The 21842-nt window shown below is 37.8% G+C and overlaps 1 protein-coding gene across 2 annotated transcripts in view; it reads right to left on the minus strand.

The window, feature by feature from the left end:
* SNX2 (sorting nexin 2) overlaps positions 1-17422 on the minus strand; it is a 29631-nt gene extending 12209 nt beyond the window's left edge. For both annotated transcript variants that reach the window (XM_030257622.4, XM_030257621.4), the window contains exons 1-6: positions 17263-17422; positions 10181-10298; positions 2831-2994; positions 1619-1685; positions 1366-1409; positions 1140-1281 (exon numbers count right to left, since the gene is read on the minus strand). In XM_030257622.4, the coding sequence (XP_030113482.3) occupies positions 1140-1281; positions 1366-1409; positions 1619-1685; positions 2831-2994; positions 10181-10298; positions 17263-17370 (643 nt within the window). In that variant the 5' untranslated portion in view covers positions 17371-17422. The remainder of the gene's footprint in view (positions 1-1139; positions 1282-1365; positions 1410-1618; positions 1686-2830; positions 2995-10180; positions 10299-17262) is intronic.
* Between the last annotated feature and the right edge of the window lie 4420 nt (positions 17423-21842).

The raw sequence follows: 21842 nt of genomic DNA on the forward strand, positions 1-21842 counted from the left end.
CTGCAGTATGTCCCACCATTTTACCATCTTCCAGGTATATAAATTTTTATGCTTGTTTTGTTCAAGTGGTAGCTGAAATCCATTCTATGCTGAATTTGACTGTGATGCAAGCACTACATTTTCATGTAAATGCACAGTGTCATAAATGCCTTAAATGTTGTATCATGATCAGAAACCTCATTCCATTTCCATAAGCCCTTTTAGCATTTGGAATTAAACTTATTTTTGTTACAGAAAAACTGATTATTATGGAATGCCCCATAAATTTCAAGAACTACCAAAAATTCAGGTCAAATTTTCAGTCTCACAGGCTTAAAAGCAAAGTGCTTTTCCACAGAAGTAAAATAATGAATTTTCCAAGCCTCTTGCTGCCTATACATACTCAATCTGCCCACTCCTACTTACATGAAAAACTGCTGTTCTGATTATATTTATGGACTAAACTACTAAAAATAAGTTCTGCCATTGTCTACATATCAAGTAACATTCTAGATTCAAATCACTTATTTATATGAGTAACACAAAAGTCTTTAACAGGCTTTACTGTTTTAAATATTTACCTATTTTGAAATAACCTCTCCTACTTAGAAATCACAAAACTGAAGACTGTTTTAATGCATCAAGCATGCTTCTTAGCTCATGGAGAAAGGATCTGATCCTTTATGGTATTCAACCCAAAAGTTGTTTTTTGCATTAAAACCTTGCAAAATTTATGAGAGGTTTTGCAATTCACCATGATCAAAAGAAACAAAAAGAAGTATCAGAGATCTGAAGTATGCAGGAAGCTTTATATACATGAAGTATATATGAAGCTCAATTGGCAAGCAATTGATAACAGCTCAACTTAAAAATAAACTTTTTTTAACATCCTTGTTTTGGTAGACTAATCAGCTCTTGAATGGCAACAGCAAAGAAGGAATCATAGATAAGAAACACAAGGCCATGCATTAAGAGGCATCCTTCTCATTAACAGCATTAGTCTGAATTTGGAAGAGGCCATTACATATCTTTCCAATTTAACGTGAACTTTTGGAAAATACAGAAAATTAAGAATATTTGGACCACCTGAGAAAAAAGCAGTATTTATGCAGAAGAGAAATTTGTATTCAGTACTTAAGTGTCACCTTACTTGCACTTACCTACAATACTTTTTTCTGGTGCTGGAGGCACAATACAACCAATATGCATGTATTTTGTTGCTAATTTGCTGTGCAGGCCAAGAAAATCACTGAATCTTCTTTTCACAGAGAATTCGTTTTTGTGGAATATTGAAAGTGATGTCTTAAAAAAATAAAATCATTGTGAATTACTGATCCATCACAGTTACAATACTAAGTATTGACAAATTTTTGTTGCAGTGCCTACCTTTGTTGTTACTCTGTATGCCATATAAGCATTCATTCCGTCTCCTGTAAGAAAATTAAAATACTTATTCCAGGGCAAGGCAGTGTAATTTTGTCATACACTTTTTAGTCCAAAAAACACATTAAATAGTTTTCTATTTAGATACTAAAAATTGCTAAAGGAAAACTAAAGAGGAAATCATGCTAAAATCTAGGAATAGTCTTCAAAGAATAAGACAGTCTACAATCTGAATTTTTAGGCTCAAGGAACTTACCAACTTTCTCTGGGTCTGATACATTGATTTCTATATCAAACAAATCTCCATTTGCTTCCTCTTCAATCTAGGAAAAAGATATACCACATTTAACAAGGTAATGGACATCCATATTATGTATGGGTACAAGGATAAGGACGTAGAGGAAGGAGGAGAAAAAGTCAGTATGTTTGTGTGATTATGAAACATTTCCAGTCTCCACTGTTAATATACTTTCCAACACTGACTGTGACTGCAATCAAAGCTCTTGGGGTAAACTTGGTAGTGTTAAGTTTACAGCTAGACTCAAATGATCCTAAAGGCCTTTTCCAAACTAAACAGTCCTGTGATTTCAGTTTTAAGACCTCCTACAAAAGCTTTCAGTACAGGAAACCTAGGGGTCTGTTCCTTGTATCACCTACAATGCCAGCAGACACTGTGGTTCACAACCACTCTCACTGGCAATACTTCCATGTGTTTGTAATCAAAGAACAGACATTCCTTTTCATTAACAGTATCTGTAGCAGAAGAGCTTGGCAAGGGAATAGCAACAGATAAAAAAATATTCTGATACTTGTCTTAGTTCTGTTCTCCCAGAAATTCATAATCCTTCATCTATTATACCTAAAAAGAGAGATCTTAAGAAATGCCATAGCAGTAGGGACAATACGAGGGCTGAATCAAATGCCATCATGTGGTATCTGGGGAAGCAAGCATCTTTCAGTCATGGGTAAGTCTTGTTTGCACTGTCTGGTAAGAGAACTCTCTAGAATGAATGGCATTCAGCAATGTCTATGCTTTGTCTGGAACGTCAAAAGTAAATAGAAATGTTAAGACTACAATTACACTCAGCTGTTTGTTAAGCATGCAAGATAATGCTAAAAACTGCTTGTTCAATTTCCCTGTTAGGAACAGCCTCAGAAATACAAGGTGAAACTGTAACATGTTAGAGTTATTTTACATTGATATCATTTCTTATGTATCAAGTTCACAGCTTACTCCTACACACATTTTTAAAGTATCTATTCTGAAGGAATAGAACTTCGTACTCCTAAGACTACATATCTCAAATGAATTCTTTACAGTATTTCCATGAGTCGAATTCACATTAAACCTCTTTTGCAAAACAAACAGAAAGGTATAATGCCATGTGCCAAAATTTAGAACTGGCATTTTAAAACAAGGTGAAACTTAAAAATCCAAATGAAACATTTCTGTAGTTTAGAAGCATACCTCTTCTCTGGATCTGTCAAAAATCACTGGAGCTGTTATGCTTTTCAATTCCATTCTGGGAGCTATTAATGTGGTAGGTGTTACGGGAGTGACTGCAGGAGTAGGTTCTGGTGAAAGTATTGGATCCCTCTCCGGACTGTCCAGTGAAACTTCTTCTGTTGCTTCTAGATAAACATATTGAGTTAGTAATAAATTCCCTGTTGGATATGCATCACAAAGACAACAAACATGCATGATACAGAATGATGACAAAATAAATAGCACCCATTTGTACAGGATAATGTTTTTCAATACATAATTAAAACCAGATATGGCATTTGGGCTTGTAATGCAGAATGGGTTAAATTAAGACCAATACTGCCTTTATTTTTTGTATACTATTCAGTAAAGAATATTTTAAGCAGTTACAAGCTACAAATTATTTATGTATGACATATTGTTGATTAATATTTTTTACCACAGGAGCAGCACTTTTTCATCACCTGTTTCGCACTCTGAACAACAGCTGATTTAGTCATACAGGATGGTAACTAAGCAGACTAAGCCATATAACAAATGAAGTTACACACCCCCACCCTGGCTAAGTACCCCACTAATGTAAAGTAGCAGTATTAGCAGGTAAGACATTAAGATTGTCTTTAGTCTATCTCCATTCTCTCTGGAGCTTAAAACAGCTCACTAGAAAGTGAGTACTTCCTTTAAACTTTGGACAGTTCATCTGCCTTTAAAGACAATGCAAACCCCTGCTCTACAAATCTCACTAACCAGCTTGGACCACTGGCAAACTACACATTTCCTGGGTATACAGAAGTTCCTGTTCTAGTTCAAATAATGATCAATGCTGTATTTTCACTAGATATGCATATTCAAGTACCCCAGTTTCTTAAAAGATAACATGGACCACAGAACAGCCATTTGATACCAAAATTGACTTTCCAATAGACCTGAAGTCCTTTCACAAACTCGACTTTTGTTAGTAGTACTTACCAAATAGGAAAGCATATCACTCAGAATTGATGAGTATGGAAAGGACTTTTGAAATCATCTAACCTGTCTGTTCAAGCAGAGTTCTAACAAGAGCAGGCTCAACTGGATCACATCCTGATGAATTCTGAGCATCTCCAAGGAGGAGAATCCACCTCTTCCTTGGATAACCTGTGCCAGTGCTTGATCTCCCTAACCAACAAAGAAAAAATCCCAAATGCCAGCATCACCCCCTCACCCCCACCAAAGACAAACAAATACATAATATTTATCTTATATATTATCTGGTATCCAGTGTATAGCCATTGTGTCTTGTTTTGTCAGTGGGAACTACTGAGAAGTCAGGCTCCCTTTCCTCCATCTCCTACAACAGAGTATTTACATCCACTATATGATCTTCCCCACCCCAAGCCCCTACTCCAGGATGAACAGCACTAGCTTTCTCAATCTCACTCTTATGCAATACATTTTATGTCCTCAATCATTTTCACAGCCTTGCATTGGAGTCATTCCCATGTGTCCATGTCTCCCCCTTATTGGATAGCTCAGACCTGGACTCAGCAACCCAGGTGTGGCTTCAATAGGGCTGAACAAAGGGGAATGATCAATTCCCCCTGCCTGCTGGCATTGCTTTTCCTAATTTCAAATTACATAGTATTTTCAAACTAAAGTTAAAACCAAGCACCTCATTATATTCTCCATTTTTAAGATGAATGAAGAATCTACAGCCTTTCTTTGAAAATAATTATTTTCATAGCATTGCTTTACTCTTACTGCTAAATCTTAAAGAACATAATTATCTGCTAATGCTTCCCTTCCTCAAATGCTACAGGAAGGACACTGAGCCTTAAATCAATAAGGAATTTTAATTCAGAACATAAGATCAGGTGGGAAGTCATACTGAAGCACTTGCAAAAGAGCTTTTAGATTGGCAGAACAGCAACATTTCAACAAGAGGCAGCTCTCTCCTTTGGTGGCTAACAGCATTCAACATATATGTTATAATGATATTTCACAGAAACATTTCTCAGAAAAATATGCACATACATACGTAACACAGTATATACATATATATATATATACATATATATATACATATATATACATGATGAAATATAAAATAAAAAATATTTCTGAAATAAAGCAATTGCACTTCAATTCTTCCTTTTTTCTATCACTAGCTGTATTCCAGCACATTCAGGAAGCACACCATTAACCACCACTATCTACTTCTCTGTATCTCCAAATTTTAGACAGGTTTATAAAACAAGTTGCTTAACAATCTAATCATTAGCTGAGAACACAATCCTCTTACTGTAAAGTATAACTTCATGTAAAAACTGAATTTAATGTAAGAAAGCAATGCTATTATCAGATGAAACATAACTTCTTCTCCAGGACTCCTCTTTTTTAGACCTGTATCCACATACCCATTAGTATCACAAAGTGATCTAGGTTGTACACCAAATGAATTCCAAGCAGGGTTAGCAAACTTTTAAAGCTGCTGCCTGGTGTTTCTTTTTTATTTTCTGGAAGGAATTTACTCACATAAAATAGTATCTGTTTGTTTGATAGCAGTAAGTCAGTTATTTTAGGAAGAATTGAGAATTTATGCCTTTGTTCCTCTTGTTACCTCTCACTCCAGGTTTGGCACACCACCAGACACTAAGCAAATCTAGAAGCATTACATGGAAAAGACAATGAAAGGGGATGATGGGACTGAGTTGGACAGGGAGAAAGTTATCACGCTTTTTGTTTAAAACAAAAATACTCAAGGATTCTGAAAGGAAAATGAAGCATTAGCTTTATATAAAACAGCAGGATCTTACTTCTAGCTATTTTTCCCCCTCAGAAAAGCAGTCTTCAAGTAGTACATGAGCTGAAGATCTATTTCTTATGAAATAGAGATGAACTCTGGCATTTATGCTTCTTACATATATCCCTTTATTTTGAGAAATCAGATTACATCGTCTGATTTAAAGTTTTATTGATAATTCTTCTGCTTGTTTTACACCCATTAATATGGTACGCTTCACAGCAGAAACTATGGCACTTTCAGAAACATTTCCTTAATCTATTAATTTTAGATATTCACCTGAAAACTTAGTATGAAGTTGTAGTTTTGTGGTGTAGTTTATTTTTGGTTTTGGGTTTGAGAGGTTTTGTGTGCTTGTGTGGGTTTTGTTTGGTTTTTAAAATATTCAGTATCATTATTAGCATGAAAAATGAAATCTAGATGTCTCTTTTCCAGAATAGCTCTCAAGAGCTTAAGTTCTCACTTAAAGAGGCAAGCAACTGCTCTGTCCAACTTTTGTTAGGAAAATACTGACATCCAACACTACATATCAGCTATGGGAGTTACCAGAACATATTAAGAATTCCCACCAACCTAATAGTGTAGACAGCTAGACATAAATACATACTTTACAATCTATAAACAGTTTTTGTTAGGGATCACTGTCAAGTTGCTTAGCTCCAAAAGAACATGAAGACATGTCATAATGCTGTAGGAGACAACTACATATGCTTAATTAACATTCTACAGCCAACCACAACAAGTTTCTATGAACACTCAAGCACAGACCTTAATCTCAGCATTACACAGAGATTGTTTCTTTATTTTTCACCAGCAGTTTTTGTGAAATATCATCTTAGAAAATGCAAGTTTCCAATTCTTCACTAGCAGCTCACTTTGGCAACAACTTATTTTTACTAGTCACACTTCCAAATGTCAGACCTTTAACATTCTGACATAGCCTGAATGAATAAATTGGCTTATTATCTTTGAAAGTTTGTCCATGTGAAATTATTTTTGGACGTAAACTTAAGCAGAAGCTGTTAAGTAGAACAGAGGACAAACTATTAAAAAAGGCTTCTCTAGGCACTGCAGTATTTCAGAGAGTTTATTGAACTGAACTGACTCTAAGAGTTACTACACCAAAGTCATAACCCATGGTCCTTATAATTATATCAGAAGTACTAGACATAACCTTAATGAGAACAGAAATAGTTTTAATGCAACAGGCACACACTAATATAACCACCTTCTTACTTCAAAACTGTAGGTTTAAATGCTTTCATGCATTTATTCCTTGCAAAATAACTGAACAAGCAGATTCTAAATAGCAGCAAGCACTTGCACAAACTCTTCATATCAGACACATTAAATGACAATGGTCTGACAGACACCATAAGCTAGAGGCTTTTCTGTTCAGGTGTGCCTGAAAAATGTATCTTGCCTGGATCAGAGAAATATCACCTCTTTTTCTGTCTCCAATCCCAAGAAAAAAGCCTAAAGTGAAAAAAAACCCCACAAAACCAAACAATAAAAAAACCCCACAAAACAAAAGAAACCCAAAAACAAAAAAAGCAATGAAAGCAAACATCACCCCAGTCCCCAACACAGTGACTTTTCCTCAGGACACAATAGCTAGACACCTCCATAGCATGATCCATTCCCAAACACATTTCAGAGCTGAAAAAACAAAATAAAAGCAATCTGTTACCTGAGAGAAGAGAGGAAAAAATATAGTTTTCCACTTCTTTTAAGAAGGCGACAGAACACTGACAAAACTTCACAGATGAGTTCACCATCTAGTGCTTTTCTATGAGCACCAGAAGCAGAAGGGACAACTATGCCCTTCATGCGCGGTCCCTGGCATATTTGCGCAGTTATACATTGAATTTTGGGTCAACATTTTGGAAGACTAGTTCAATATGCAGCACGTCACTGTACAACAGCAGGTTATTGACAACCAAGCTTTAAGACATATCTCCAAATTCCTTAAGATACACCTAATACTGCCTCATTTGAAGCACTGACTAATCGTTAAGGTCTCTCCATGTAAGAGCTTTACAAGGTAAGATAAAGTAATTCTTCTGGTCAAATAATCAACATAACTTTTTTTCTAAAGGTGAAAGTTTTAAGCAAGACAGTTTGCTTTGTTACAGAACCAAGAACCACAAGAAAGCAGCAAAATTTACTCATCTCCAATGACAGCAGGAAAAGCTCATTTCTTCCATTTGTGAGGCCATGTTTTAATGGTTCAGTTATAAGTTGCCATAGAAAAGGCAATGTACATCTATATTGCCCATATTATTCTGTAGCTGCCATGGAAACATAATAGCAAAAATGGTTTTAAGCATAATAAAAAATGCCTAAACCATTTCCCATGTTCTGTCCTGCATTAAAGCCCTAGAGAAAATTTGTACTGATTCACCTTCTTTTCCATTAGGCTGCAATATGAGATGGAATAATGGAAAAGTTTTATTAAGTCTAGAGAGGCATACCATCACAATTTTTACAAGACTGAAAAACTATAATTATTTCTGACCCTAAAAAATGGCAGTGGCAATTACTCCTCTCAGGAGCCACAAACAAGAATTCCTTTATCTGGATTTTGAAGTGTCTAGTAATTCAATATGAAGGAACAACAGATGTTACAAAGCTGTGAAGCTTCATTTTTTTCTCCTCTCCACTATAAAATGCACCAAGTCAAGATTCCTTGGAATTTCAACATGTCAAAAAAAACCCTGTCACAATCACTTTTAAATTAAACTCTGCTTTCCTAGAAAGCCAGACCTTTGCAATTATGCTGGAAGCAAGAAATTAGGTTTCTCATCTTGCCTTTCTCATGCTGTTTCTATATTGTCTAGCAAAACAGTCCTAAGAAAAAAAAAATAGTTATACTTCTGAGTGCACAGCACTGGAACACAAATTCAACACAGTTTTTCAGAATGTCATTTCAGAGTGGCAGTGACACAAACACTGAAGTTCACTACTTGGGTTCACAGCTTTATACAAACGTTTTGCTTAGAACAGGAAACTGTGAAAAACATAACATTTTATCTCATGCTCCATAAATCACATTTGTTTTTTCCTCTATTTGAGAGTATTAAACTCACTCTGTACCATAAATTGAACTTCAAAAGACCAGGCTCAGCTGAGGTAGATGTGCAGTGTTAGATGCCTTCAGTTCAGTGCTGCAAGTGCTTAAGAGAATGTCCTGCATGGCAAAACCCAAACTCATTAAATCAATTCCCTGTGTTATTCTCACAGCATTCATGTCAGTTGAAACAATCTGGCTGCAAACATTTGTTCCTTCTGTCTGACTCCCCTCAATATTTACTCCAGTCTCCCTTTTTCTTTTTTTACTACTATCCAAAGGAGAACTGGCTTTCTTAAAATATCCACTCCAGATGGTTCTATGGTTATAAAAGGCCAGCTTTGTATACTGGAGCTAAATAACCAAATTACTGACTAGTACTAGAAAGCTACATTGCTAAGCACTCATGGTCTTTGTAAGTTATAAGGCAAAACGAATGCAGAAAAAAAAAATAAGATTACCCCTCTATCCTTTAGTTCTTTTTTCTCTTAAAACACTTTCACAGGTACTAAACTTGTCAATACATTCTTACAGTGTAATGAACAAACAAGTTCAAATACATAGAAACACAAACTATGCAAGCTGAGAACAAATGGAATGGGCATGTGTATAGATGCATTTATACAAAATAACCCAGAACTGGGTTTTTTTGGAATGATTATGTCAGGTAATCAATGAGGATGAGATGACTGTGTTCAAAGCAGACTGTCAGCTGACTAACTCAATACGAAGTAATAGGGAAAATGATAGTGTTGAGATGTAACATTCAGAACCATCTTATGTACACAATACATTCCAAATATTCCAGCTACTTTCTTGAATAGGTAATGTTCCTACAACTGTAATTGATAGCAACAATAGCCCATGTTAGGATAGTTAAAAACTGACACCGAAGTAACAACTGATTTATGAACCTTTAGAAACATTCTGTCTATTAACTTACCAGAACTTTCACATCTTTTTCTAAAGCATGTAATACTGTCAACTGTCAGAGGCACAACCATGCACTACTGAAGTGACAGGACTGGTCCTATGTGCCAGTTTGTAACCTTTCCATTAAAAAAAGAGTATTAAGAAGGAAATACTTGCAATACAATCTGAATTATCTCTCTTCAGAATTGGAAAAAAGACTGGGACAGCTTACGCATTATTATTATGTAGAAAACAAGAAAGTAACTTAAGTCATGCACTTCCACACAAACAGATTTGAACATTTTGAATCACAAAATTATAAAGACTATTCTCACTCTCAGCAGAACGTTAGTAACCAGCTTAATGCTCCCACACTACACACTGACAGTAGACACCGCAGGGAAACTTATAACCAAACTCAACTAACAACATTTTTCACAAGAAAAAACCTGCACAGCACTGTCAAACTACTTATAAGGTTTCACTTCTTCCTCTCAGAAAAGCACACTTCTTTCTGTCCAAGGATAAAAGGGTTTGTGCAGACATGCTAGAAGAAAATAGTAATTACCAGCAAAGAGGTCTTCTCTGTCACCATCCAGCATGATTTCTGCTGGCTTTGGACCATTGGAGTTTGTGCTGAGGTCTTCTGCAGGAAGACTTGCTGGCTCTGGAGATGAGGGACTTGACTGTATTAAAAAAAAAAAAAAAAAGGGGAAATAATTGTATGAGAACCAGTTGCCATGTGTCAGTATATAAGACTTACTGCAACGTTGTTTTATTGCAAAGAAACAAAAGAGGATGTACAGAAAGGGAATTCTGTTAGCTATTTCCATTTCCCATTACAAGCACAGCAACAACAACCAAAAGGTATGAGCTGGTCAACAACTCTTAATTTCTTTGTTTGAGAGAAAAAAAAGTCAACAATTCCTTCAAATTTATTAATGTGAAACAAATGATCTAGAATGAGTTTATTACTAATGCCAAATGTAATTTGATTATTAGGTTCCTCCTGGAAGGCTTGGATTTAAATCTGGATTTGTACATAGCCAAAAATCAATCAAGAAATCTCCAAGTGCTCTGTGATTGAAAAGAATGTATTAATGCCACACAAATAATTAAAGGCTGCTTGGAGCTATAAGAAATTTTATCAGCTATGCAACAGGATTACTGCCACAGAGGATCAAAGGATCACAATGTATTGCACATGGAAGCTGGGCTTGCCACAGATACAATTTTTATAATTCATTGAAGACTACAACTTGCCCAGTTGAAGACACTAAGGAAAACTAAAGCAATATTGAAGCTGGGCCACAAATGAGTATGTGTTACACCTAATATATTGCCAAAGGTTTTAAGCAATTTTACAACTCAGGAGTAGCGTATTTCAGAAGAAATGTTCTGTCTCTCCTGCCAGTGTGGTGTAGAAGGGCAAGTTCAAAACCTTGTATTCCAACTAGAACAGAAAAGCATGGAAATGCTTGATTTCTCAATGCTTGAGTTCAAGAAGTTTAAGGTTTCATCAGCAAAAGCAGTTCTTCACTGAAACATCATAGGTACTCATTTCAAACGACTTTTGCTGCTAGTCAGCTTTGAACAGCAATCCATTTACATTTTGATAGACTGGAGTTTTAGGACACAGTGGAGTCCCACACTGCCAGAGATGCAGAATGTATGTAGGTTTGTGCTTGTCAAGTCATTGCCATGAAAAAAAAAAAGAAGAAAAAAGCCTTCCTGAATCTTTACAGCACATCAGCAGAGAGCTTTCTGCTTTATCACTTAATTATGGTCTTGCTCAATGAATAGTGGAAGAGAGCCTTGGAGAATGCTTATACGTTCAAGCTATTCCCTCAGTCTATCTTCCCAGTTTTATTGGAAGTAGCTATTTCAGTTACTAATTGTTATTTTTGACTATACCTAGCTTCTAATCACAAAACTATTCTATCAGACACAAAATTCACTTTGAACACTTAAATCTGATCAACCCATGCCTAAAGTTACAAGTTAACCAAAGGTCAATACAGAGGTATTCCCACTTTAAAGAAAGATAAGAGATTCCTCTAAGAATGGCTATAAATACATACCGCCAAGTCTCTTTCTGTTACTGAGCCAGGAAAGATCCTGTCCAATGGCACAGTTAAAGCAAATATTTCTGCACTGGATACCAGGCTTCATAGCTGTAGTTAGTAGAGCAGTTACAGGCAGCTCTCTCCAAACTCCATATTGAGAATATTTGCAAACAGCAAGGACTTAAACAGACCTTATGGGCACCTCAGAAATCTGAAGGGCAAAGCTGATCAGATGGATATCCCATACCATAACCATGCTCAGCAAAGCTATGGTGAAGAAGGAGGATGGAGAGGATAGCTAGACTTAGAACATTTGTCTAAGTCACCATTACACTTCTCTCTTCCTGGATATGGCTAAGCACGGGCCTGTCCATGGAAGAGGTGAATAAATGCAACTTTTATTTCACCCATTAAATTCTCTTCATCTCTGTCCACTGCTCTTCTCATTTTCTCCCTTCCAATTCTTCTCTCCCATGCCAGGGGGAGTCATGAATGCCAGACAGAAATAAACTTCAACAAGCTGACAGGTGAATAAAGCCCCTACTGGTCTATTAATCTTTCTGCAGGTCTTTGGTTTTTCAAACATCTATGTTCTCAAACAAGATGAATTAAGAATGGGATTAAATATATTCACGAAGAGTTGTGACTTTATAAGAAAAAGACAATGTGTAGAAGCATCTTAAAAATTATTCATGGTCTGAACACTGCATCAGCTTGTTTAAGAGTTTTGCAGTGAAGTATAGTTTCTTCTCTTAAAAATGGGCATAGTTCTCAGGGAACTACAAAAACCCAGCAAGGCACAACCCTTATGTATCAAAAACTGAGTTAATAATTTCTAATAACCTCATTATTTTGCACAGCCAGTGGGTCAGACAGTGCTATCCAGCCTCTCAAAAACCAAAAAAGCATCTATGCCTGCTAACAATATATAAAGCTGTTTCAGTTACAGTCTTCTATGGATGAGAGCTAGAAGACACGACCCCAGCTTTGCTTCTTTATCTCTACAAAATACAGCTAAACTGGCCAATGAAAATGCCTGTCAAAGGAGTCAGTACTTAGTGCAGTGAAAATCTCTTTATCGGACAAGACATGGAGATGAGACTAACAAAAATCTCATGGCCCAGACAAACAGCATAGCCATTTAGAAACTTTATACTTACTCAATGCCAGGGATTCACAAAATGTCACAAACACATCCATTTCCTGAAATGTACACAGCTGTGAAATTTCTGAACAAGTCCTGATCTGAAGGTTTGGTGAAGCCTCCAATAACTGAGATACTCAATGGCCAGGACATCCAGGTATGTAGGACAGTCAGGATCCTGTCACGTTTTTCTTGAAAACATGTTTCTGGTAAGATGCTCATGGGCCCATTCCAATTTACAATGTCAATAACAAGCTCTATTTTCTGTTATTTTATTGTTCATTACACCTGGAGGCAACAACCAAGTATTTTACAGCTCTGACTTATGAAGAAACAAGAACAAGATCTTGCATTTTCTGCTGGTTGAAATGATAGCTCTAGACATTAGAACATCCTCCTTTCTCTTAATAGTAGGGTACCCCCCCCAACTAGTTCTGCTTGCATGAGCCCCACCTAGCTTCCCTCAATCAAAACATAAAGGGCTGACAAAAGGTGGCCATCATAATATTGTAGTTGTTCAGGTTAACCCAGCTCACTGTCTGAAACAGGGTTACTGGTGCTCACAAATCACAGTGTGGGCAGAGATAATACACTCAACAGCAGGACAGTGTCATTTGCAGCAGGAAGCAAGATGATACAAGCAGCCACATTGGAATGAATTTCCACATACTTCCATTACAGCCTGGCTTTAACATTAAGCAATCAGACACACATTTTCAGCAGAATTACACCAATCAATCTTGGATACAGACCTAGCTTTCTGCAAAGATGTAGTACAGTATTGAAGGACTTAGTGCTTTCCTCTCTGACATTCCAATGGGAGCTTTACTGCTTCCACAGTAATGGCCACTGATAAATTGAGTGGATATTATTAAAGCCATCTGAACTTCTGTGGCTATCTAGTGTTTTGCCTCATGTACAAAAACCAAACAGATACTGCAAATCTTCGACATAAACTCATAAACTGGCAATGAGATTATTGCACACCCTACCCTAAATGACAGTCCTTGATAAATTACCACATCTACTGCTTACTGATTATTTTCAAGTTTCTCCATGTAATTTTCAATTTAAAAATACCCACCAACAAACAGGAGTATGGGAATGTAAATGTACGTTTTAATGAGTAGATGGCAGCCTAGGTTCCTGTGTTCACATGGCATCCTTCATGAAAGACAGACTGGCAATACAGAGATAAGTGAGAAGTTTAGGGAAATTGAAATAAGAAACGGTGCAATATATAAACAAGGAAGATTACAAAGACACAGACTGGTTTATGAAGGAGAAAGAAGGTAGAAATGGTGAAAAGAGAGTAACAGCGACCATTTTTTTCAGAAAATCTATTGTATATCTTACACATATGTCACCAGATTTGACTTTCATGCAATTGTTTGTGGACCCTTCTAATGGGAGCAGAATACACAGACAGCAAATTAGCACTCTGTTGATTAAACTTATAATAGGGAGTGATTCTTCTCATAATGCAGAAGTAAATTCCAGAACTTCTTGCTGTGCAAATCATGGACACTCTTTTAATAAAAAACAAAACAACAATCAAAAAAACCCAAAAACTCAAAAAAACCCACATCACAAAAAAGTAGTAATTAAAAAAACCCTAAAAAACAAAACACCAAAAAAAACCAAAAAACCAAACAACAAAAAAACCCCACCAAACCCCCCAAAAACACCAAAACAAAACCCCACCAAAATCCATGCACTTGAAATTTTACCAAGTAGATGAGTCTACCCAGACCTCAGGAAGACACTGAGCTACACAAACTTCATCCCTATGACAGCAGAACAGATGCCAACCAGCACATATATATAATAGCCAGCAATATTATTCACATGGAACTTAAAACTGATTATCACTGTAAATGCAATTTTGGCTTAAACTATTTACATGATTCATCCTGGCTGTTCTCACTAATGAAAGCTACTCTGGCAACTAAAGGGAAACCTCTCAGTAACCCTGAATGTAAGAGAGGCAGTTGTCCAGACTCACAATATAGCTGGCACAATGAAAACAAAATAATCATTCTCATTCTACTATTCATAAGCCTTGTGGATATCTGACAATAAAATGAGCATTCCATCAGCTCAGACAAGTTGCTGCCCAACCTGGTTCCCAGTTCATTGGTGTCCTAAGACCACAGGAAGGAAGAGTTCTCATTCTCTGCCATACAGCAAATTTTCAAGTCTTAAAATGTGTTTCCACTGCACCCCAGAAATCCCAGTTGTTACACCCCAGTGAGATCTAATGTTTTATTTTCTACAGTTGAGAGTGTTTTAAATTCAAGGCATTAACTTTTTTACAACACGCATAGAGAAAATATTCTCCATTTGAATCCACAGAAGTAACTAAGCTTCTCTACTTAAATGCTACATATTTGCCATTCACAATTTACACGGAATGCATTTTTTTTTCAAAAGCAATTTAGCCTGTGTTTTCCAAATGGAGACTTTGTTAATATGGAAGCTATTTGAAAGGTGTATTAGAAAACACACAGCTTTTCCACCGCACAATCAAATTTTAGACAGGAAAGGCGCAGCACACGTTTTGTGAACTGCCAAGAGAATGAAAGCAAGATAAAATAGGAAGGAACTGAAATTAATCATGCTAAAAGCAAACAGACCAAAATAAACCAGTTGGGAACTCTTTCAAAGTACCAAAGCCCTCATGTACTTTGAGTTTGGACCTCAGTGTCCTTTGTCACACTCTCACTTCTGGTATCAGCAACCAAATACATTATTAACTACAAAAAGCATGACCCCATTCTGTTGTTACTATACAACTCCCACTGGCCTTTATAATCAGTTTGTCAATGAGTATTTACCAGATTAAAGTAACAGTCAAGACAAAAGTTTAACTAGGCCTACATCATCAGACAATCATTTTTCTCTGGACTATGGTACTCTATACACTGAATCCACCAATTGATATTCAAGCTAGTAAGAAGTCCAAAGTCAACTTTCATTACCTCTTCCTTCCAAATTTGCAGGAAAATCACAAGACTCAGGCAGTGCCCTAAATGCTGATGTCAGGAAAAGCTTACTGACACAGCTTTTAAAAGCTTCTCTTTAAGCAACAAGGCTTCCCCTTTCCACTTAGAGACTCTATCCCAAACAGACTGTGTACACCAACAAAGCAGCATAGTGGAATTGTCAGCAATTGATACAAAGCCCGTTTCTTTCCCAACGTTTGCAGTAAGAGGAGTTTCAGTAACTTTTTTATCTCATGGTAACAGTGATTTGGACACTACATCTATCTTATCTCCTGCAGCTTTAGTTCCAGACCACATCAATAAAAACATTGTTTGCGTTACACTGCAGTCTTTCTCCATGAACTGAAAAAGACTCCAGTAATACACACTTTGTCACACAGAGATGCACAGAAGTCTACTCATGCAATTCTTGTCAACTGCAGATTCACATAATTTCTTATTCCTTCAGTGCATTTTTTTCCACAGATCTTGTTCTATCAATGCACAGATTATGCATCTATAAAAAGAAAGTAGCTCGAGAAAAGTTACTTTAAAATACATTTAAAACCCTCTTTGTATACTGCAGGTTTTTTTTTGTTAAGGACAGACAATAGCCAGAGTAAAACCAAAGAAACATGCACCAATCCTATTTCTGTAAAAGTCAGGGACAGAAAACTCTTCTGGAAAAGAGGACCAGAACAATTTTCTTTTTAAATCTATTCACAGTAGGAATAAAGTTCTTCCAGAAGATACTGGCAAGATACATAGGTGGAACGTGACCACAATAACGTGCCAAAAAGGCTCCCACTACAACGAATGAACATATAAGTATTTCTCATGTCTCCTCATGCTTCTTTCCCAGCAGGTCCCAGCAGCCACCGCAGCCCAGCACTGCGTCGGCTCCCTTGGAAGAAACCTCAGAGACAAATATGTTTCTACAAGATTTGGACACTGAAATGGAGTGAAGTCTCGGAAAGAGGCCAAACAAAGAAAATGGGTCGTTATTAATCCACTCAAAGTCTAAGGCGGAGACACACACACACCCCCACACCCACATAACCCAGAGAAACTGGAAAGAGCTACGGTGAGAATATTTTCCTGCCAGCACAAGAAGAGGATCCAAGAAGGGAAAACGGAGGTACTTGGAGAAAAGAGTTTTGAGCTTCTCTTGGCAGCAAAAATCCCTGCTCTCCGTGAGGGAAGCACCGAGTAGCCGAAGCAGAGGTGGGAAGTGGGGCCGCGGCCGGAAGCCAGGTTGGCAGGGGCAGCGGCGTGAGGGGGAGTGAGGGGGAGTGAGGGGCAGGAGTGAGGGGGCCCCGGGCAGGACCGAAGCACCGGCGGTCTGAGGGGCGGCCTGAGGGGCAGGTGAGGGGAAAAGGGAGGGTGCAGGGGGGGAGGGCCCCGGGCCGGCCAGCGGGCGCAGAGCCTGCAGCGGAGGGCGAGCTCTCCTCCTCACCTCCAGAGTGGACACGGTGCTGGTGAAGAGATCCTCGCCGTCCTCCAGCTCTTCGAGGTCGCTGGGACGCGTTTCCCCCAGCGGCGGCGGCTCCCGCTCCGCCGCCATCTTCCCCTCCGGCCCGGCCCCCGCGCTCACGTGACCACCCACCGCCCCGCCGGCACGTGACCGCGGCGGGGCGGGGCGGGGCCGGGCGGGGCGGGGCGGGGCCGGGCGGGGCCGGGCGGGGCCGGGCGGGGCCGGGCGGGGCCGGGCGGGGCCGGGCGGGGCGGGGCGGGGCCGGGCGGGGCCGGGCGGGGCCGGGCGGGGCGTCTCTCGAGGCCCCGCCACAGCCCCTTCCCCATCCTCAGCCTCTTATGCTTCTCAAGAAGAGGTAAAGAAGACAGAATTCCCTAAGTTAGCTTGGTCATTTTTGGTCACTCTTTAAGAAGGGTATGTGAGAAGTTTAGATTCTTTGATTCAAAGTAGCATTGTAATTATAGTCGGGCTAAAGAGATTTGTGGCTGCAGAAACCTATTACAGGTTTGGGGGTTTTTTTGGTTTTGTTTTTGTGGGGTTTTTTTTGTTTTGTTTTGGTTTGGTGGGGTTTTTTGTTTGTTTGTTTCTTTTTGTTTTTGTTTTTTTGTGTCAAAGACGTCAAGAAATAACCCAAAGATAACTATAGGACCTGGATTTTTAACTAACCGAGGTTCGAGGTTGACAAACTGGATTAGTAAATCTGTGTAGAAAAAGAACCAAAATTAAAGAAAAGCTTTCAAAAAAATAAATTGGAAAATAATTAATGCTGCAGAAAAATTTAGGAGGACTGCAAAAAGGCAATCACATATGAGTCTGTGATATGTTTCTGCAAAATGCAAAACCCCAGTTTAAACCCAAGCCTCATCCTTGTCAATGTGGGTATTAATATGTATGTCATTTGACAAATACATAAGAGCTGTCAGCTCTACCTCATGCTACTAAGTGAAAATCTAAGAGAAGAGAAAACTACTCATGTATCCTAGTGGAAACTACAGCCAACCCTTTCTTTGCAGCCAATAAATCAAACTGTGTAATGCTGTGTGAGATGGATATGACTTAAAATGCAAAGGTGCTGAGCAATAGAAGTAGAAATACCAAAGCTAAGTTTACATGTGTATATGCCACGTGCCTGCTTTAATTACCTGGTTATGTGATAAGATTTTACAGGAACCCTCTTTCCAAGGAGCATTTACTAGAGTCACAGGTTTTCTGTCTTTCCTAACAGCTCTGTTTTCATTTATTACATGCGATCTCAAGTCTACACTGAAGACAAAAGGATCTGTCTTCTCAAATCCCTTTCTCTGAGGTCTGTCAGTGCCTGTTTCACAGGCACTGATGAACTTTATCTTCAGGATATGATGCCTATTACACAGAAACTGAGCAGAGGTGGAAAAATTTAAACATAAACTGTTTACTGACCTGGATGCCGTAACTGAGATCACTAGGATTTAGGGGATTTTTTTTTGCTAGAATATATAACATTTAAATAGTTTTGTCACCTAGGCAGGAAGGCCCAATATCACAGTACTAGCCTTACCCCCCACCTATTTTTAGGAGTAGGTTTTTATTTATTTCCTTCTCTATTGTGTAATTTCCTTCCCTTTAGTGGCCCTTGTCAGGTCCCAAACCTTCTTGATTAGCCTTGGGATCCATTGAGAACCCTCCAAAAATGGTAATTTCTAGTTTTGGCCCACCAGCCAATAGTTCATCCAAATCAATACGTCTGCTGCATGAAACTGTCACTGTACCATTCCTGCTTCTGCCCCCAGCATCTGTGGGCTGTGCAAGCCTTCATAGTCCAGCACTTAAGAGGACATATAGAAGTAAAAAATGTATTCTGCATAAAAACTCTTAGGAACTCTTACACAATAAAAAGCTTCCTTTTCCTCCTGCAGAATCAGGTTTCACTCAGGAATATAATCTCCTTGATTTTGAATTGCTTTTAAAATGAACAGTATTACAGTATTATGGCTCCATGTCAATTCCCTGCCTCAGCTCACAGAGGTGCTGAAGCTTTGAAATAGTTATAAGATGTTATCTGGGTTTAGGCACTATACCATTTACTACCTTCTGCCCATCTGTCAAAAACTATTAAGTTAGATGCAAAAGAAAGATGCATATGCTCTAAGCAATGTGAATCAAGGTTTACAATCAAATATGTCAGACTTTCAGAGTCTTACTTCACTGACTCTATTTTAGAATTGTACTAGTGCAATAGCCCGTACTATTGTGTTATTTTAATAACTGAAATATCAGTGAAACTGAAAGAAAAGCATGACTCATGACTTAGAAGTAGCTGTTTTGGAGGAGAGGGTGATAATGAATTATACAAGTTCAAGGTCAGCCGGTGTGGTTTGGATCTGGAGGGAACCACAGGAAATCACCTAATTTGTTTGCTGGAAAATGTTTGTCAAACTTTTTCTTCAACAACGCCAGCGATGAAGACCCCAAAACTTCTGCAGACAAACTGCTTTAATGCTTTTCTCTCTAGGATCAGAAGAGAAATTGCATCACATCAAACATCTTCAAACACATATGAAGTATGATTTTGCAGCAGCACAACGCTTACCTTGTTCAGTTTGTGACCATATTAAGGACAGATATTGGCCTCATTTTGTGTGTGGGAAGTGATTATTTGGACTGGATAAAATCTCTCCATATTGAATTTTGTCTTTCTTTTTACCAACATTTACTCCAGTTTGTTTTCATGATTTTGAATTCTTTAGCTAAGCTACATCTGTTTAGTGTCACTAATAAATACAGTATGCCTTCTCCACTTTCTATTACTGGTGAGACTATTAAATTGTATCAGGCCTATGGTAGAGCATTCATCTTTTATTCAATTCATTCTTCCATAAGAATTGTAATCACTGAAAAGTAGCTTTTGACTTTGTTTTCTGTGCCAGTTTTGTACTTACTCTATAATAGATTAACATATATTGTTTCATTAGCTTTCTTATGAAACAGTCATAAAAAATAAACCTTCAAGAAATATCAAAGGAATGTTTCCTCACTAAGAGATATTTCAAGAAAATGGCTAAATATGGTGGGGGAACAATAACCACCAGAGTGTTTAGAATTAGAGGTAATGTATTTTTGAGAGTTTATTTTACCTGTATATAAATACGTAAAAAGGAATATTGTGCTCTTGTAGAGTGACTGCACTCACTCACAGCAGTAAAGAGTTTCAGTGAGTCAGACTTCCTAAGAAAAATTACAAAGCACAAGTATTTACCAAATCTGTCCATTTGGTTCTTGTGCCCACTCATTCTTTCAGACAAATAAACTTTACACTTCAGGTCATGATGACTGTTCTTTTGTTCTGTCTTTCCATCTTAGTATTTAATTGCTTATCTTATAAAAAAACCAACTTTTTATGTCACTTTTTTTGCCAGTACATGATCAGTGTTCTCATATATTAAAGAAAAGTATTTTTAATGTATGTGAAAGAGACCAATTCTTCTATCAGTTAGATATTTGATTTGTTTTTGCAGTGGTGGCAGGTCCTGCTCTCTAACAAATAATGAATGACAATATCTATTCCCTAGTTTGTCTAATGTTCCAATACATTTAAATATAAATCTCTGCTAGCATTAGCTGGGTATGTTTACCCCGTTAAAAGAGTGAGATAATGTAGAAGTACATCTTTTTGAAGATTCACAAGCACTAACAGCAGGTGAGAGCTAAGCACTGGTTACTGTGATATAGGCTGACCTGCTATTTACACTTTGCACCGCTGTTTATGATTTACAAGAGAGAGCAAAGCTTTGATTTTATTTTGCACTGCTAATCTTAGATAATTCAGGTCATTGTAACTTGATAAAAGACATAGTAACCTCTGAGCTCCTGATTTGCTTTGGGCATGAGACACTTGCTCCTTGACAACTGTCTGTCAAATCTCATGGGTTATGTTCTGATACAGAAATCACACTGGAAAAAAACATCAGGATGTTGTTAGCAACATTTTACCTGATGTTTACCTGATATCTCAGGCAAACCTGAGACATCTCTTGCCAAAGTAGAAAATGTGTTTTAAAAGACCTAGAGTGGATAGAGGTGGGACAATACTTGGAAAAAGTATCATATGCACTTGCCTGAAGTTAACACTTCTTCAGTCATCTGCTTTTGTCCACAGAGAGAAGCATAGTCTTAATCACATTAAAGGCAACGATGGGTTTCTAAGTGCCAAGTAATTCTGGCATGTTTTGAGTTGGAAGAGACCTACAAGGGTCATCAAGTGCACCTCCTAAGTAAATGGCCTGTGTGGGTATTGAGCCCACAACTTGGTGCTATTAGCACCATGCTCTGACCAGCTGTTAATCTCATCTACCTGATCTAGTTTGTTCAGTTACAACCCAGTTAAATTTTTGTGCCATGTATTTTCAAACCTGTGGTACATGACTAAGTCAATTTCATACATTTCTATAACTATAAACTGTCTATAACTGTCTTGACCTGCTTTCCTGCTTTCAAAGAATGTAGCAAAATCCTGTAAAATGTGCAGCTTGTCCCGTGTAGGGCATGATCATTTGCAGCATTTTATTAATCAGTTTTAACTCATT

Source organism: Taeniopygia guttata, chromosome Z (genome assembly GCF_048771995.1).
Source record: "Taeniopygia guttata chromosome Z, bTaeGut7.mat, whole genome shotgun sequence".
NCBI lineage: Eukaryota > Metazoa > Chordata > Aves > Passeriformes > Estrildidae > Taeniopygia > Taeniopygia guttata.